Here is an 18,691-nt window from a genome sequence, read left to right on the forward strand (position 1 = left end):
AGTGAAATTTAGTTTATCCACTTCCTGAGCTCAGCTTGTGCACTGGCAGGTTGTGCATCTGCAAAAAACATATACTTAATTTTGTGATGGACTTTTTTTTGGGGGGGGGGGGGGGGGAGGGGAATAGGCCTAAACTTCTCCATAAAATAAAGGTAATAATACTTCTTGACTTAGTATAAAGTATGTAGAAATCCTTGCTCACATTCCATAAATGCAAAATATTTTATTTGTATGTATGTGTGTGTGACTGTGAGGTGCACAGGGTAATGTGTTCAGCCTTCTGTTTTATTTAACACTAGAAGTAATAGGTAGGGAAAAGCAGCATAATATACTGAAGGTTATTGTTGTGCTTGAGTCTGCTACAATTAACACTGGGGGGGGGGGGGGGGGGGTGCAGCTTTGGAAAAGTTTCTCTTTCCAGACTATGTGCATTTTACGTTTGAGCCTGAGAGCTGATTCTGTCTTTCCTAAGTTATAAACCCTTATGTATGTACCATAAAGATGTCCACCTAATGCACAGAAAAACAGATTAATTGATCACAGCAATATATTCTTATCCACTGAATAAGAGCATTCCACACATTGTTTCTTGTTTTGTTTTCTGGCTTGTAAATCTTCATTGTAGGATACAAATGAAAATGACCCAAATATGTATTATTTATGAATAGGACTCTCAGATATTATGCTTTAGATTGATTGTGTTAGACAGGATATAGCAGAAGCACAATAAGTCAATGAAAAATAAAAAGCTGCAAAAATGTTTCATGCTAAAAATGTAGTTCCAGTGACACCTCTTATATAAAGGACATTTCCAACACATTGACATTTATATTTATCATGACTGTGTGCATGATTTACAGTTGTCTGAGGTTCTGAATATCAGGAATATCCATGCACATACACACCCCTTTTGAATGATGGTAAGTCATAGACTGCTGCATTGCCCCTTATACAGCAGGCTTTTTCTACCCTTTTTATTTTTCTTCTCTAGCTTCAGGGAGGCAAGGGAAGCAGTAGATCAATAGGATGTCTTGACTGAAGTTGCCTGCAGCAGTTTCATTTCTCAGACTGGACACTGATGCTAACTATCAATAGCAATAAGAGGCTGTCTCAGACAGAATTAAGGCTCTTTCTTCTGCATGGCTGTCTGGTGCTTACTGATAAACATCTTGTGCACAGGATTGCAACAAATAAACCATTTCAAGTGTGCAAACTAGCCACTGTCATGCTTTATATTGATACTTGCTTTGGGAGTGAAGGGGTCACAGTTATTTTCTTTTAGCTAATTGGTACATGTTAGAGAACAGCGTGCAGATGGATGGTTGTATGAAGGCATAATGTTCTAAAATGCACAAAGACTGTTGATGAAATCCTATGCACTCTTAAAGAAACTCTGAGATGGCAACAAGCTACACATACCAACTTCAAGTTAAACTACTGAAGAGAAGCTACGACCAGTGTTAACCCTTTAGTAACTGTTCATATTTAGAAACACTCTGGCTGTAAACAGGTGTCTCATTTGAGGTGGTACTGATTTAACCTGAATCAAAACACAAGTAGCACTACCATTTACACACATAGCCCTTCCAAGCTGCCTCTGCCAGGAAGAGCACACAGTCTGACAGGCTTGAATGAGCCAATTCACCTACAGAGGTATACAGCATTGTGGGGAGAAGGAGGAAAGCGTTAGCACATTTTATCTCACATTCTTCATAGGTACAGAAAGTGGGACAATGGACTGTAGGATCCCAGGACAAAGGGTCTCTCCTTTTTGTCCTGTTGAGAAATGTGTTTTACACCCTGTGCTTAATATTAGACATTTTCTGCCAGACTATTTCATTTGAGTGCTATTTGTTTTCTCCACTCTGCGTTCTTAAATTTGATTTATAAACATGAGCTAATAAGGGCCTCATCCCAGGGTCCTTACTTTGTGGGAGTTCTGACTGAGTAAGGACTGCAAAATTAACTCTTCATATACCTCACAAACGCCATTAAACATTAAAATGTACTGCACCAGAATCTCACCTGGCAGAAATCATTATAGCTCAACTGAAGACAGTTATTAAACAGCCAGGCCACTTCATGTCATCGGAGGATCTGGCCTTCTAAACCGAATTATTTGCTGGTTCATCAAACCAACAGAAGATGCTCAGCTGGCATAAATCAATTTTATACCTAACTCCTATGGAGGGGTGATAGTTATACTAAAAAAGGATTTGGCTCTGATCCACCTCTGAATCAAATACAATGGTTACTTGAACCTATCAGACTGTGAGGTTTGCTTTCTTAAGAAAAGTGCAATCATTTTATTCGAGGCGCAGTCCAATCCAAAGAAAATGTTTAAGTAATGTTGCTCTCTCTTTTGTAGTCATGTTCTATGCTGTTCACCAAACTGTGATGTTTTTATTGTGTGAGATTAGTTTACAGATAGTTATGATGTTGCTGAATTCTAAATGAAGATGGTTGATGTTAAAGTAAACCAGTGTTTCCAGGATTTCATAGTAAGGGATCCCAGCCCTGAACAACTGTATTAAAAATATTTACATTAGAAGACTCCTGAATACATATATCTACACATACGTGTATATACTTTGGAGGAAGTTATGGAAGAAGTTTGGAAACACAATAAAAAATAGCTACAGATCACAGACTAGTCATTGACTAATTGTCATTTTCAGGTTTTTTTAATAGCCAGATCATATCCTCTAGAAGCAGCATGAGTTAATGTTTTAGCAGTGCTTTGAAGTATTATCCCTAGCACAGAATATATACATTTTATGCTAATAGACAAAGCATGAAGTATATTCAAGTTAGGAGAAGCTGGAATTTCAAAACCAGCTTGGCTCTTCTTTTTGATTACTTTCCGGCTAAAAAGCTAGAGTTAAACTAATTCATTTTGTAAACATTCGGATCATGCATGTACAGTACATTGCACAAGTTGACATAGGACAATCTGACTGTTGCAAGTTTAGAGGCCAGACAAAAACAATTGCTTAATTTCATGCAGTAGTTAGGGGCTGATCTTAAAAGTTCTCATTCAGGAAAAGCTCCCACTTAAGTCCATGGGAGTTTGGGTTCAGAGGAATTGTGGACGAGGTTCTAAATTGTTTTGGTCTTAGGCAATAGCTCCCCCATACCTTTACAGTTGACTTTCAACAAATATTTATACAGCTCAGGGAGACTGCTACAGCTTGCACATTTGAACACAAATATTAGACCACAACCTCAGCTAGTATAAATTGACATAGCTCCATTGAATTCAATGGAGCTTCACTGATTTACAACATTTGGACTCTTGACTCCTTTTATCAACATACATCCCAACACATAACCCATGTCAGATACAGTCTTTTTCAGAGGAGAATTGGGTATGTTTTAATAAATAAAAAAGAACCATTAAGAGATTAGTTCAATTAAAACTTGTTTCCTAGGTAGCTTTTCCCCAGTTAAGAACATCCTCTTAAAGAAAAAATGAAAGGTTGACCATAGGCCTGCTCTAGACTCTGTTTGGGCAGCACTCCAGCATAGTGCTTTGTTGAACTGGGGCCATGATTCTCAAAGCTATTTTTAAGGGGGGGGGGGCATAATTATCTCTTTTGTTAATTTTTTTTATTGAATCCAGGTTTACTGTTCTCAGTGACAAGCTTCTCTTATGCCTGTATATTAACAACAGTCCTACTAGGATATAAGCATATGGCCCTGAATTATAATATTTGTTGTCTAGTGTTACTAACCCAGCATTCTTTTAGAAGATATGAAGCATTCATTTTCTCTCCAAATTATTCAAGACAGGAAACATTAGGAAAGCATTTTTAAGTGTGTAAGTGAGTCAAAGCTAAAGACAGACAGAGAAATGGATTATATTACATATTTTCTACACAAACATGGGGATTAATTTAAATTATTCCCCTAAATCAAAATAACTAGAGCTTTTGGCAGCCTTTGAAGTTTAATGAATGTTTATCCTTGCCATCAAGCATAGGTTTTGGGACACCCTGCAGGACCACTAAAGCAAAATGATCTAAAGCTGTTTATATAAAATGGGACAACACAAAGATATTTGTATTAAAATTAAAAAGAAAATGCAGGTATTAAAATATGTTGGTTAATTTTTTAAGTGAATTAAAACAAAGTTACAGAATGGTTACTATTGTGGTACTATCTATATGGATAGGTTAGAACCTGTAGGTTAAATAAAGTTCTGATCATTTTAACAGTAGACTTGATATAGAACAGGTCTCCTCTGTGCTGTATACAGTCTCCTAAGGCTGGTTTTGTATTCTTTTAGAGATGCATAAAAGCTGATTTTGCGCTCTCATCTTTCAGAGTATATTTGGAATTCCTTTTAAATGATTCTTATCAAAAGTGACAAGAAGTACCTATTACTTAGAGACATTCAGATGTGTGTTTTCTCTGGGAGAAAATTAAATCATACTACTGGGTGTAATAGACCAGACACTGGATTGCCAAATAAACCTGATTTCTTTCACTATTAATATTAAAAATGCTGTACTGCTGAAATTTTACATAAAAATAAAACTAGCTTATTTCAGATCAACATACTTAAATAAAAAATGGGTAATATTTTCAGATAGTTTAATCTTTTGAAAAGTCAGCTATAAAAATACTTTGATTTTTCCAGTGGCTATTATACACACACACACGCACACACACATGTGCACTTTGAAAACTGGATATTTTTTATATCTATCTGGCATTCACAGCATGTCTTGCCGTTAAATTGCCACCTTAGAGTCCTTTTTTAAATTTCATTGAAAATGCATATTAAATCAAAGTGACAGACACATGCAATGTAAAGTGTCTGTCAACAATTAGATTCCCATTTGGAAGTTTGTTAAGCATAACAATTTGAAATGAATTTAGACCGAGAAGGAAAGTTTTAGCCCACAGTGCTACAGTCTTGTACAAAGCAACCCCCAATCTTTGGTCCTTTTCAAAGTGAAATAAAATGCCATAAATACAGCAATTACGACCCCTAATGCAGCTAATCCCAAATTTGTCCAGACCTCTAATTCTTGCCATAATAAAATAGATATTGAACCAATCTTTTTATTTGAAATAAGAAAATAAGATAAAACCATGCAACTAATGTAGTCTAATTAAAATTGTATTAACACATCATTTACATGGAACCTAGGGCACAGCATACTGCAACTACTCAGTAAATTTATGAGTGCAATGTAAGTTTAAAGTGTTGTTGTTGTTGTTGTTATTGGGCCAGATCAGATTCCCATGCAGTAACACCCCTGCAGGAAACACCTTGAGAAAAACTGCACAGAATATTCCCTGTATTCTTCTATCATGGGGACAGGAGTTTGACCCACAAATCAAGCAGACACCTGAGATCACAGGGACCCAAAAAGGAAACAGGATCATTGGCACAGAAGCCCTGTACCTCCAAGGCAGCTTTGGCCCTGATCTAAGCAACATGGCCCTACTCCTGGGAACTGGTGTGACCACAGCTGGTCCCACAATTGCCAGTGAATCGGTGGAGAAATCTTTATGGTACAGAAAAGCCAAGGGAATGAAATAAGCCTCCTGGAAATGTGATAGCCCCAAAGTGGTATTATATTTCCAGGAGAATTTTAGCTAAACTCAAGAGGGCAGTATTAGGCATATATCCCTCTCCACTTCCTTCCCTCCCTTCCGCCTTGGATCCTTGAGCTCCAAGGAAAAGGAATCCCATCTGGGAAGCTGCTGCCCCCTCTTTCTTCATTGGGAGCAGGCAAGCTCCACACAGTAAAAGAACCCTTCAGAGAGAGGCCCAATGTGATATATGATCATGTTTGTATGCATGTAGTGCTTTGAAATCTCACATATAAATAAAACTGGTACATTTTAAAGATAGGCTTCGGCTGCAAAGTCAGGACCCAGATCCAGATACTTCCAGATTTCTAGTCTTTTGGGGTCCAGGGTTGCATGCATGCCCATCTCTATTATTTATTGGATACAGTAAAAACACTTAACATATTGCCTGTCAGAAAATGGACACATTAGCATTATTTTTAATGTTATAATGTTTTTATTTCCAAGGAGTATTCCTCTAATACTGTATTTCTAAATTTAAATTGGTATAGTCTTTGAACTAGATTCTAGTACTACAGTGCATCCTCTGTTGTGATACATGATTCCTTTAAACAGATACAATTCCAGTACTCATATGCTTGTGTACGATTCTTCCAGATTACGTTCTGGTTGCTTCTATACACTCCAGTTATGACCTTGATAGGAGTTTTACCCAAAAGAGACATGCTGTATTATCTTCTTGATTTCTCATAGTGCTCCAAAATAAACAAAAATAACTATTCCATCACAAGTGAAAGCCCATTGACAGCTAATAACATTTTTTTTTACTTTTTTATCTAGTACTTACATCTTCTTTGAATAATCTCTCTGAAGAGCCAGGATTACCTGTGATTAAAAGATTTAAACAGGTGCATTAAGGGACAATATACCTAGAATATGATGGTCATTTTGTTTAGAGGCAATGAACTGTTTCCCAGACTTGTGAACCACTGAACAAAGTCCCACAAGCTTCTATGAACAGGCAGGCAGTATCAGCTCCAGAATTTTTTGCTGTAGGCAAATTGTTAAATGTAGGCCCCTTACAATTCAAAGTCACTAGCACAGGAAAGTGTTACTAAACATTTTGCAGTCCTAGACAGCTCCCTGTTCTGTCTGGTGGTGATGGTAATGCTGGCCCTGACTGTACAGTTACCTATCTCTTGCCTGTTAGGCTCACATTCATTTCACTTTGTACCTTTGCACAATTTGCCTAATTGCTTCTGCCCAGTGTGACTCTATCACTGAGAGCAGTCAGGTCTCATCCTATTCTGAGTAATTTTTTCAGTTGGTGCAAAGAAGTAGCAGTCCTGGATGCCCTAGGAGAATAACTCTGGGAGAAACTGGATATTATTATGAAAATGTTCTAAGACTGAAAGCAGGGAATAGATTAATAGCTATTCCCTGATTATGCAGTTCACACAAAACAAGTAAGTAATTGTGCCGGATTTCACAGAGGATACACAAGGTAAAACAAATGAAACAAACAAATTCTTAATATAGGTCTATTGAATTCAACAAAGTTGTAAAAAGGATGCATCTGTCCCAGTACTTCTAAAATCATTACTTTAAAATGTTTTGCTCACTTAGGTTCTGCCTCAGCACAGAACCCTTCCTTATCTTTTGTATTCAAACCACTCTATTTAATAAGACTGCTCTGTGTATGTCCTTTTACAGCACCTGGTGAAGTAAGCTCAGGTTGACAAAAGCTTATGCATCCCTAGTTTAGTTAGTCTATAACGTGCATCTCTACCGTGCCTTCTACCTGACTTCAGGCTAACTACTGCTTCAGTGCAATATAAAGCCCCAGGGTACCTACAACTGCAAGAGAGACAAGACAAAACTAGCATGTTTTAAAGGCATATGAACCTCTTTAAAGCCTAGTATTCTGGGTTAAGAAATTTTATCTTTAAAATAAATAGACCTGATGTAGATTATGTAAGCACTAATTCTCATCTTCAGGGAGGTTTCTGCGCCTTCTACATTTCAAAGGTTCACTCTGTTCATATATATCTGATGCTGGTTCTGAACTGCCACTGCTCACACAACATAAGACTTTGCTTGTAGACAGTGAAATTCAGCTCTGCAAAGAAGATTGGAACAAGTTCCACTTAAGTATCACATAAACCCTGTGCTTGCAGCACAGAAAAGAATTTAGGTATGAAGAGAATAGGATTGAATCTTCAGACTGCAAACTTCAGAGGGTAAAAAATGTATATATTTGCAAACATTTATACATTGTTATTGTAAACATTAGAGGTGATATTAGCACTGATTTTGAGCACACATTTTTCTAAAGGTATTATATATGACCTATATGAATTGCATATATAGGCTTGAAGCCTCAAGCCTTAAAGCCTAGCCTGAGATGTGTACAAATCTCACTGAAGTAATAGGAATTAGTTTCATTGACCTCAGGGGATTTTGAATCATGCCTGAAGTTCTTACTCAGGGAGTAAGAAGGATCATTGGGGCTGTAATGATAGCTGGGACTGGGCCCAGATGATCCTAATCAGCCCACAGAGACATTAGGGTGAACCAGTTAGACCTAACACAATTATTAGGCCAAATTCTGACCAGCAAGTTTTTAAAAAGAAAATTTGGATTTAAATGTAAGGAGGGTCAAGGCATTGATGCATGGTGAAGAGAAAAGTGAATGCAAGGCTTGGGAAAGAGCTCCTTGATTCATATGTGTAGTTTCAAGTCCACTATAGGGGATATAAAGGGATACAACCCACCTTTAAGGGGTTGGAGGTGAGTTCCATTGTCTTCTGAGACAGACAAGGTTATTTGGGTAAATATGATATGTTCTGTTAGATGAACTGAAAAGTTGGAAAAATATGATTTGCAAGCTTTTGGGCACGGGCACCCTTCTTCAAGAATAGGGAGAGTCTGATGGTGTTTTCTCCAGGGTAGAATACAGCTACAACCACAGTATTGCCATCTCTCATGATTTTTGGCATTGTTCTTAAAGTCTATGTTTCAGGCATGTGAAAAACTTAGCTCTTTCTTGTATATAAATTTATATTTGTACAAGAAAGAGCTAAGTTTTTCACATTCCTGAAGTGCAGACTTTAAGAACAACGCCAAAAATCATGAGAGTTGGCAATACTGCAACCAACACCCCCGAAACATGGAAGATGGACTGAAGGACTTCCATGCATGGTCTTGTTGCTTGGGCTGTCTTCTGGGAAGGGTGAATTTCAATATCCTTCTGGTAACTGTATGATTTCTAGTTGTATTAAATGTCATTAGGAATGGTGTGTATAGCATTGGTTAGTCACTGTGGTATTGACTCTTTCTTGATCCAGCTGCTGAACTGTTTCAAAAGACAGCTACAAATATGATCTGTAGCTTTCTAAAGTTACTTTTCCATGTAGGCAGTTACTATAGTTGCTGGACGCATGTCATATAATAAAGAATGAAAAGAGATCATCTGCAAAATTGTGAATGGGAAAGCCGGTGGTTCCAAATCTCTTGCTCAAGTTGTGCCCTGCGTGTGCGCTACAGGGAATATCTTGCAAATTCATAAGGGAACATGTTTACACAAAACCATCCAAACTTTACTCTGAGCCACACCAGGGCAACATCACAGGACTGGGCTGAGCTGAGTGCATAATTTGGATCATGAAGGCTGTATTTAATTTAGTGATGGAAAGTAAAGCATTATTCACATTTATTTTATTGCTACTAAACCAACTTTTTGTGTTGATACAAATAGTAGCACAACTATCACATTGTAAACACCAAGCATTAAGTTACTGCACCTTAATATTATGCAAATAAATTTTATGTACTTACAAAGTACTTGCACTGTATTTGGTACAACTTCTTAAAAAGTGTTAGGAAAAATGAGTTAGGTTGTCAGGTTTATTTCATCAGTCATGAACTTTGTAACTAACTCAGTCGACTTCTCTTCATGTTTGAGGCATTTATCTTACAGTATGTCTGGAGTCACTAAGCTGAAATGCAGCATCAAAATGTAAATAGTAAATGTGCACTCCTGGTAAATAGCAATTGGTAAGGAAAAGAACAGCAATCAGTTTGTCACAAGTCTCACCTTATGCTAGATGATTTACTTATAGTAACTTATCTATTAATGGGCAATTGCCACCCAAAATTGTGGCCTTGTGTTTTTAGTTGGACAGATTAGAGAAAATATGGGAAATTTGTTTCAAAAGCAACCAAATCCCCAAGGAAAAAATAACATAAAAAACTAGATTTCTTCTTACTCATGCATAGAATGCGATATCCCTTACCTCAACCATCTTTTTTCACTTGTGATTAGCTCTCACATATTTTTACTTTCTGTGTATTCTATTAAATAGTTGTGATTAAGAGGGTGGGGGGTTATTAAGAAAAAGAAAAAAAAAATCCTAACTAAGGCTTTCATCATTATGGGGCTATGTTCAATGCACTCTGAAAAACGGAGGTTTCCTCATAATAGGAAGGCACTGTTTTAAAGAAGGATGTCTGCGGGCACTCTTAGCTAATAGCCACCTCATAAACCAGTATCAGGATTAATTTTCATGGCTATTTTCTTGATCTGTACATATTTGTGTCATGCTTTTTTATTTCATACAAAGTTACTTTTGTGATGTGACACAGCCCATGAAAGCTGAATACGTCTTTGACTTCCAATGTGGGTTTTCAACCAGTTTATATACGGTTGGAGAATTCTGTCACTTCATTTCTGAACTTCTGTGTTTCTGCTGGAGGTACATTGTGGCTTTATGTGGCTTTGATACACAAATTAAATTGAGATATAAGGGGATGTGGCTTGTGAAAAAAATATCCCTTCTGGCATCAAAGAAAATTCTGTTTTCTATAGACTCCCTACTAATTCTGTCCGTACATACAGTGACCACTGAATAACAAACTGTTTCAGGATGATTGTGGACCTAAACAAACTACCTGAAATATCCTTTACTTCACCACAGCTTACTTAGACAATATTTCATTAACCTAAAATATATTGTATAAGGGAACATAGTCACAACTTTGCCATCAATATTCATAATAATGTGAAAATTAAAAATTGAATAAAAATGTATTCATATTCCCAAAATTCCAAGATTCTGTTCTTAACATAGAAATTAAGACGTAATATTGCACATAGATATTCTAGAGATAATAGAAGGATTTTGAGGGGTGTGTTTTAATTGACACAATTATTTTTAATACAAAAATTTAGAAATAACAAAGAAAAATATATGAAACTCCTTTGACATTTCATTTGTATTCCTGTAAATGTATTTCTCCTTTGTTTCTTTATGAATTAAACGTAGGAAAATGCGTATTTGCAATTAAATTGAACATTACTGATGAAGGAGTGAAACAGTCTAAGCATTTTTATTTTCCTCACTTTTTCACCATCTTATGGGGAAAGACTATTTTCCATCTACCTTGTTTACTTAGTGATTTATATATCTAAATTGACAGAGTCCTTCAGAGGCATTTGTGTTAAATTTGAAACAAACATATTTAATGCTTGTGTTGTAATAAAACAGCTAAAAGAACAGATTAAAAAGATATTCACAGGGGGTCTGATTGATTGAGGGATTGATTTTACTACTTCTCCCGTAGGTGGGGAGTGATGGCTGTAAATCTCTTGATAATCATTTCAGAAGCACCTTCATCAATAAACTCAAAAGGGACAGCTACGTGTAAAAATTTGCTGGCCATCAGGTCAAACAAAAGGCAGCAAATGTGTAAAGAAAGAATTGAATTAAATAATTCCACCTTGGCCCGTTATGGCATTAGTCATTTTCACCTCTCTTATCTTCGGGGAGAAAAAACCCCCATCATTGTGGTTCTGTTAGATTTGGTTTTATTTTGTTTTGTTTTGGTTTGTTTTCTTTTGCCTTTAGCTCAACCCGTATTGCTTACGATTCAATTATGTGGCTAAAAGCTTGTGTTTGAGAGCAATGATCAATTATTAGTTGTCAGTAATAATGGAGAAGGATTCAATTCTGGCTCCCCTTTTTTTTCCTAAGGAAAGATCATTAGAAAATAAATCAAAAAAAGGGGAGGGGGGAGGGGAGAGGGGGAATAGTCTGACAGCATTGCCCACAAAAGTAGTCATACCTAAACCCACACTCTAACAGAGCTCGAAAGGTCCATATTGAATAGCGTGATGCAGGCTATTGATGATAAAACAATCATCGGATAGTTGGTTGTTCCTTGCTGCTCTGGATAGCTGCGCCCCAGGACTGTCTCAAAAGTTTATTACATATCGGAGCACAAAGCCAAGTTCCCATCTGACTGCAGCATCTGGAAGCCCCTAATTGCACACATTTCTAAAATACATGTAGCCAGTCCGAGCTGAAGAGCGGCTTGGTATTAGCAGTGCAGAGGTCAAATGTAGCAATATTTAAGAACTGGTTTGGACAATACCTTTCCTAGGAAAAATCATAATAAAGGCAAACAAGAGCAAGGCAGCATTTAAAAGTAGGTATTTTGCAGTCTGAAAATGTGAATGTTTTAATTACCCCGCGAGGGCGTTTCCTTTAAGCGGCTTTAATTTTGGTGCAGAGACAATGTTCAACAATAACAATTTCCCCAGGTTAGAGGTTGATTGTTCGGGGTTAGCTCTGGGAAGACAGCGATCTGGAGCTAAGCAAATTCCGCCTTAAAAGCTGCACCAGAGGTGAACATTTGCAGAAAATATGAAATCAATTGGATTTCCTCCCAAATCATTATTAACGACGCATCATACCTATATGGGGATTGTGTAGCTTTTAACCCCCGAGTGCTAAGGTTGGGCTGTCTGCTCGCAAACCTTAATAACAATAATCCAGTCTGGAGCGTTGCATCTCATTGAAATCGTCTCTCACCCGAATGAACTGCAAATTATCCCCTGTTTACAATCTCTCTTCAGTGCTCATCTCAATGAACTGGAGATCGATTCCCCCCACCACGCTTGTCTTCCAACCAGGCTCTGATTTGCATTGAGGGACTTTATAGATCCTACCACCCTCGTCTAAAAAATAAATAAATAAATAATAATAATAACGCCACCGAAAGAAATCTCCAAGGTATGTCGGGGGTGGGGGGAGGAGAAAAATCTGTCACTGTCATTTAAAGCTTCAAAAGGGGGGAGCAGTGTAAAAACAAGATCACTGTATTTACGTTTGTGAATACTCACAACTTGTGTTGGAGACAATGACACGTAATTGATGTATTGCCATCAACAACAATAAAGACCAATTCTTCTCTCTCCCCGCAAACAGCGCTCCCCCCTCGCCCCCACCCCTCCGGCCCCCAGCAAAGGGGAGGAAAACAAACAATAAATAATCACCCGGGCTCCGATTAAACCGTAAGAGACTGACTGGGGTATTTTATTTTGATCCTGGCGAGGGAGCAGAGAAACGAAAAATAAAAGTTATCAAACTGAATCTCTTCAGAAGAATTTGCCTTTCTCCAAAGCATTGTTTTTATTTTATTTTATTTTATTTAATGAACAAGTTCCGGCTTTGATACGTACCATACTGACTGCACAGCGCATAGGGGGGAATTGATGCTAAAACACCTCAATCCACAAATATGGAATGAAGTGGGAAATGGGAATAATTTTCAGGCAGGGGTTAGAGGAGGGGGCAGCGGGGATCGGACAGAGGAGCTGATGGAGTTGGAAATACAGAGAGCGGGAGGGACGTGCAAGTGGAGGCGCGTGTGCGGGGCGCCCGCCCGCGCAGGCATGTGCGGAGCTGCTAAGTTTCTGTCCGGGTGGATCGGCTTCTTCCCGGGGTGCGCGAGGGAGGAGGCGGACCCCGGCACGGAGTAGATCCATCTCTGCCCAAAGAGCTCTTTAAATATTCAGTGAAAAATAATGTCATGTGAAGTACCACCTATAGCAACATTATTATCTTCATTCTTCAACATCATCCCCGCTGATAGCTTCGTTTGTCTTTTTATCAAAATCTACTGGACCCAACACGGTTGGGGGGGGGGGGGGGGGGGGGGCATCCTATACGTGAAAGCAAAGCAGTGGCCAGTTTGCAAGACCTGACTAGATATTTGGAAAGCACTTGGTCCTTGGTTGATTTGGGGGTTTTTTGCGCGGGGGGTGTGTTCTGCTGCTATTTCAGCGATCTTGGCAGTCACTTTCAAGTCTAGTCCCTTTGCTAATCAGGAGAAGAAAACCCGAGCGAGGCGGTTCCTCGACTGGAGCGGTTCTGTCTCTCGCTCTCCTCCTCTCTAGCTCTCGAGGTTTTGCCGGCTCATTTGAAATTGAAATGAGTTATATCTGAGATCAGCCTCTTGCTTTTCCAGGGACTTTGTTAATATTAATACGGGGGAAAGGAGCAGTTTCTCTTGCTGAGTAAATAATCCGGGGGGGAGGGGGGTGGATGGGCCACGGCGAGGGGAGAGGCAGTGGCTGGAGCCGCGGAGCGCTCCTCTGCGCTCCCCGGTCCTGCCCGGCAACTTCTGTAGTGCGCGGACTGCCGGGCCGGGCCGGACCGGGCCGGGAGGAGGCTGCGCACAGCAGTCCCCGCCGGTGCGGTCTCACGAGTGCCCCGGAGCCGCCCCCGTCGCTGTCCGCGCTGTGAAGGGGGTGGCACTCGTGGCAGCGCGTGTCCCTCGTGCCCCGGGAAGCGGCGCGGACCTGCCCCGCGGGCGGCAGGAGCCCGGGCGCGCTGCCCCGGCCCGTCTCCGTGCGCGCCCCGCGGGCAGCTCCCGCAGCCGGGCCGGGGCTGGTCGGGGCAGCGCTGCGCCCCGCGCCGCGGACCGGGTGTCGCCGTCCCGTTTCCCACCACCTGGAGTCTGTCCGCTGCGGGGAGCGGGGTCCGCACCGGGCGGGGGGGGAGGGGGGAGCACCGGCAGCGAAAGCAGAAGTAAGCTGTGACTTGGCTCGGGGAGAGAAAAGGGGGAGGAGGAGGAGGAGAAGCTGCGCGGAAACGTGTAAAGTTGGCCGCAGCCGCAGCCCCCGCCCCGCGGTCCCCGCGCGGAGCCTAGCCGAGAGCTCCGGGGAGATGAGTCGCTTCGTTTCCGCCTCCCCCAGAGATTGACTCCGGCCCCAGCCAACCCGGGCCGCGGCGGGGGGAGGAGCCCGCGCCCCGCCTTATCAGCCTGGCCCCGCGGCTCCCAAAAACTTTGCAGTAATTGTCCTGGGAATGCGCGCGAGGTAAAGCGGCGACCCTTCCTCCGCGCCGCGGTCTGTGCCGGGGGCGGGGGCAGGCGAGAGGCAGCGCGGGGGCGGGAGGGGGGTGGGGGAGGATCTTTATTTGCAAAGCGCCCAAAAAAACTTTTTACAGCTTCAGCAGCAGGGCTGGGAATAATGCAGTCGCAGGCAGAGGCGGGGACACTGGGATCTAGCTGGGCAAGGTACAATTTATGCCTGGGAAACGTGAACATAACAGTTGCCTTTATAAGAAAAGAAAAAAAAAAAAAAGCTCACCAGAAAATACCACTGAAAAGTTTCCCCCCCTCCCCCCTCCGCTTCCCGGGCGGCAGGAGGGGAGCGGTGACTTCCCAACGCCCGGGAGATGTGCTCCGCGCCGCGCCGGGGCTGCTCCGGGCTCGGGTTGATTCTCTTCCCCGATCCCTTGTTGGTTCCCCGTGCGGACACTTCTCGTTTTCTCTTTGCCCTTTTGCAGAAAGAAAAATGGGGAGAGCCCGGGACAGCCGGAGCGGCCGGGCCGGAGGGGCGGGGGGGAGACACATTCCTATAGTAACAGGGATGGCGTGATACAGTCCCAGCTGGTTGCTAAGAGGGTTAAACTGTATCCAAACAGCTTTGGGGAAATCCAGCCCCTTCTCCTGCCACATGGATCGACTCATTGGGTGGGAGCTGCAGAGAGACAAGGGTCTCCAGCAAATCAGCGCCTAATTGATTAAGGCGAGCTGGTTTGAATAGAGCTGGCCATGTGCCAATCGCCTTTCAAAGAGCCCCTCTATGATTAATCGCAATGCATTATTGATAATCATAATTATAGCAGGACACATGCGCGGTGCGCGGAGGACCGGGCGGGCTGGGGGGGGAGGCTCGATTTCCGTAATTTTGAGAAGATTTTTTTTTAGTAATTTTTTATTCTGCCCCAGCTGATGTTTGAGCCAGCATGTCGCGGAGGAAGCAGGCGAAGCCTCAGCATTTCCAGTCCGACCCCGATCTGGCCTTATTACCCCAGCGAAATGGTGAGTTCCCCTCTGCTCCCGCACACATTTTAACACAAACCCGCGCACAAAATAGATCAACTTACCCTGGCCGAGAGCGGGGAGCTGCGCCGGGGCAGGCAAGGCTGGGCTGGGCAGGACTGGGCTGGGCTGGAGCCGCCGGACTTGGGAGTGGGGGGTGGCTTTTTTTCTTTTCTTTTTTTTTTTGTCTCTTTTTTTTTTCTTTCTTTCTTTTTTTTTCTTTTCTTTTGGGTCTTCTTGTGCTCGTTGGGTTGTCTGAGTTGAACACGTCTCGTGTCGGGCTGTTGCTTTCCCTCCGATGCTGGCGGCCGTGCGATGCGAGCCCAGAGGCGGCGGCGGGCTCCCTGCGGCCCCCCGGTCCCCGGGACGCGGCGACCTGAGCCCACGCCCGCGTGCGGGGGTCGTGCCTGCGCCTCGCCCGCTGCAGCCCCGCAGCCCGGGCAGCGCTCGCCTCCCGGAGCCCGTGTGCGTGTTGGGGCTGGGGGGTGCCGCTCTTCGGAAAGTTTGCAGCCAGAAGTGCGCCTGCTTCTCCCGGCGCCGGCTCCGTGCTCGGCCCGGGGAGCTGCGCTCTCTGCTCGGCCTTGGGCTTTCTCCCTTCGGGGCTGGTGTTGTCCCTGGCGGGGCGGGGGCCGTGCTCTGCCCTACCTGTGCCTGTGTGCTCCGGGCAGGGGCAGGGGCAGGCCCGCGCCGGAGCCTCCTGCCGCCCGGGTGCGTCCCCAGCCGGCGGGGGCTGCCCGGTCGCCCGCTGCCCGCCCCGGCCCGTCCCCGTCCTCGTCCAGGGCCGCTTTGTCCCGGTGCCCAAAGAGCAGGCGGTCGGGCCGGCAGCGGCAGAACCAAAGTTTGGGACTGTTTCTCCCCGCTCCGCACTTCCCTGCAGGCGGGGGAGCCGGGCAGGGAGCTCGGCGGGGACGGGGACGCTGAAGGGGGCATGTGTGCGGCCCCCTCGGGCCGGGCCGCCTTGGGCTCGTCCCTACTGCGGGGCCGGGCAGGCACTGGGGCTGAGCCCGTGCGCCGCGAGTCCCGGAGCGGGGCCCGGGGCTGCTCCCCGCAGCCCCATTAACCCCCCGCGTTAGTCAGGAAAGCGGCAGCCGGGAGCCGCCCCCCTCCCTTCCCCTCAACTTTCCAGCCGCGCGCCTGGCAGGGCCGCCACCGAGGTAGGTTTGGGACGTGGGAGCTGTGATCTCTGAACTGTCCTTTTAATTCATTTTCCCTTTATCAGCTCCCCCTTCCCCTCCCTCCCTTTCTCCCCCTAGCTGCACAGGGAGGGGGCTGGCCAGGAGTTTGCGACCGAATTTAACTTCAGGGGCTCGAGATGCGGATAGTGACTGGGCCTGCCTTGCAGAGGTTGAAGGGGGCTTCATTATTATGCAGCTTTGAAAGCCACCGAGGCACCCTGGCTTTCAAGCAGTAAATAGCCAAGCAAGAGTTTCTAGGAGCTCTCCCAGCGCTTATTTAAAGTTTTCTGATGGCTGGGAGCAAACTTCTCCTTTTTAGATGAGTTTTAATGACTTGGGCTGTTCGAGGGGTTTGTTGCTGCAGTACTAATTGAATTTCTCTTTAGCAAACACATTCATTTGCCTCTGGTATATATTACTTCAGCTTGAAGTTTCAAGCATGAGGTGGGAAAAGGTTGGCTTTCAGAGAGCCTGGCCCCAGTGTGCTACAAAAGAACTCCGAACTTTTCCAAGCAAGCAGAGGAGGGGAGAAAAAAATGGTCTTGCTGAAGAACCAGGCATCCTCAGTTTATTTAATCACATCTCTTGATGGCCTGTATTTTTTTTCTTAATTTTTTGGGGGAGATGGCACGGGTCAAACTACAATCAAGGGTCTTAAAAAATCATTCATTTTCCTGTTTTTCATCTGTTCTGCTCTGATATTGCATGTTGTTTCCAAATGGAAGACAATGGGAGTGGAGTGTGAGAGGGGTTTTAACTGAAGAGCTTTTGCCTGTTGCTAAATGATGTGTTTCAAATAAGTTGGACTCTGCCTAAAATGATGGCATGAAAAGAATCTTTTATTTTGTTTACAGGGCTAGGAAGTTCACTTAAGCTTAGAATTGGCTTGCTTTGTTTTTTAAACGTTGGCTCATTTTCTAAGAAAAGTAGTAAGGTATTAGAAACCTTGTAGGAGCCTTTCCCCCCCTCTCAGTAGTAATGATTTTAGGTTATGGCTGTTTTACATGCTTGGACAATAAGTTTTGACTAAGTTGCCTGGAGGGTATGTTTTGTAATAGTGTTACAGGATTTAGAAGGTTGTAATAATATTAGTATACAACTAATCCCACAAAACAGTAAATTAAGGAATGCTTTATTCATTTGAGAAGTTCTAAAAAGTATTCTGACTGCCTTTTTTCAAATGGGTGCAATACATTTTTCATTATACCTCTTGACATTGCAAAAACAAACACATTTTAAAAAGAATCCTGAACCATCTCTCCCTCTTTCTCAACATGGTGATTTTCAGGTTTGTTAGCTTATTTGCAGTTTCAAGATTCAAGCATGTTCAGCATCACTGCTACTTTATTAACATTTACAAGGTTGTGGTATTAAGGAAAAATTAAGAGAGCAAATTTGAAAAGTATCATGTAAAGTTCACCTCAAATTTTATTCTCTCTGATTCGAGCTCTAGTTTATGAAACTCCCTGGTATACGTTCCATTTAATAGCATGTGTGAAAGAGAAACTTCATCCTATAACAGCATGCATTTTATTTTTTCAGTAGTCTCTCTTCAGAGGGACGACAACATATCCTTACTCTTAAGATTTACATCTTAAAATGTATTTTCCTTGGAAGCCTCGAAAAAGAAAGTTTGCATTATTATATTCTGTGATTATGCACATATATACTGGACTAAACAGGAAAGAAATAAGACTAATGGCAAAAGTGCCTTTCGACAGATTCAACAAGTAACTAGTTCCTGGTAGAAAACACATGCACACAGCTGTGAGATTATTACTTTTTAGTATTAATTG

At 42.7% G+C, this 18,691-nt stretch overlaps 1 protein-coding gene across 3 annotated transcripts in view; it reads left to right on the plus strand.

Annotated features, from left to right (window-relative positions):
* Positions 1-14,826: 14,826 nt before the first annotated feature.
* SALL1 (spalt like transcription factor 1) overlaps positions 14,827-18,691 on the plus strand; it is a 15,402-nt gene continuing 11,537 nt past the window's right edge. The window contains exons 1-2 of one of the 3 annotated variants that reach the window (XM_014603367.3): positions 14,827-14,910; positions 15,628-15,720. In XM_014603367.3, the coding sequence (XP_014458853.1) occupies positions 15,645-15,720 (76 nt within the window). In that variant the 5' untranslated portion in view covers positions 14,827-14,910; positions 15,628-15,644. The other 2 variants (XM_059713797.1, XM_019497450.2) reach the window with 2 other exon arrangements.

The sequence above is a fragment of the Alligator mississippiensis genome, chromosome 10 (genome assembly GCF_030867095.1).
Source record: "Alligator mississippiensis isolate rAllMis1 chromosome 10, rAllMis1, whole genome shotgun sequence".
NCBI classification, from domain to species: Eukaryota; Metazoa; Chordata; order Crocodylia; family Alligatoridae; genus Alligator; species Alligator mississippiensis.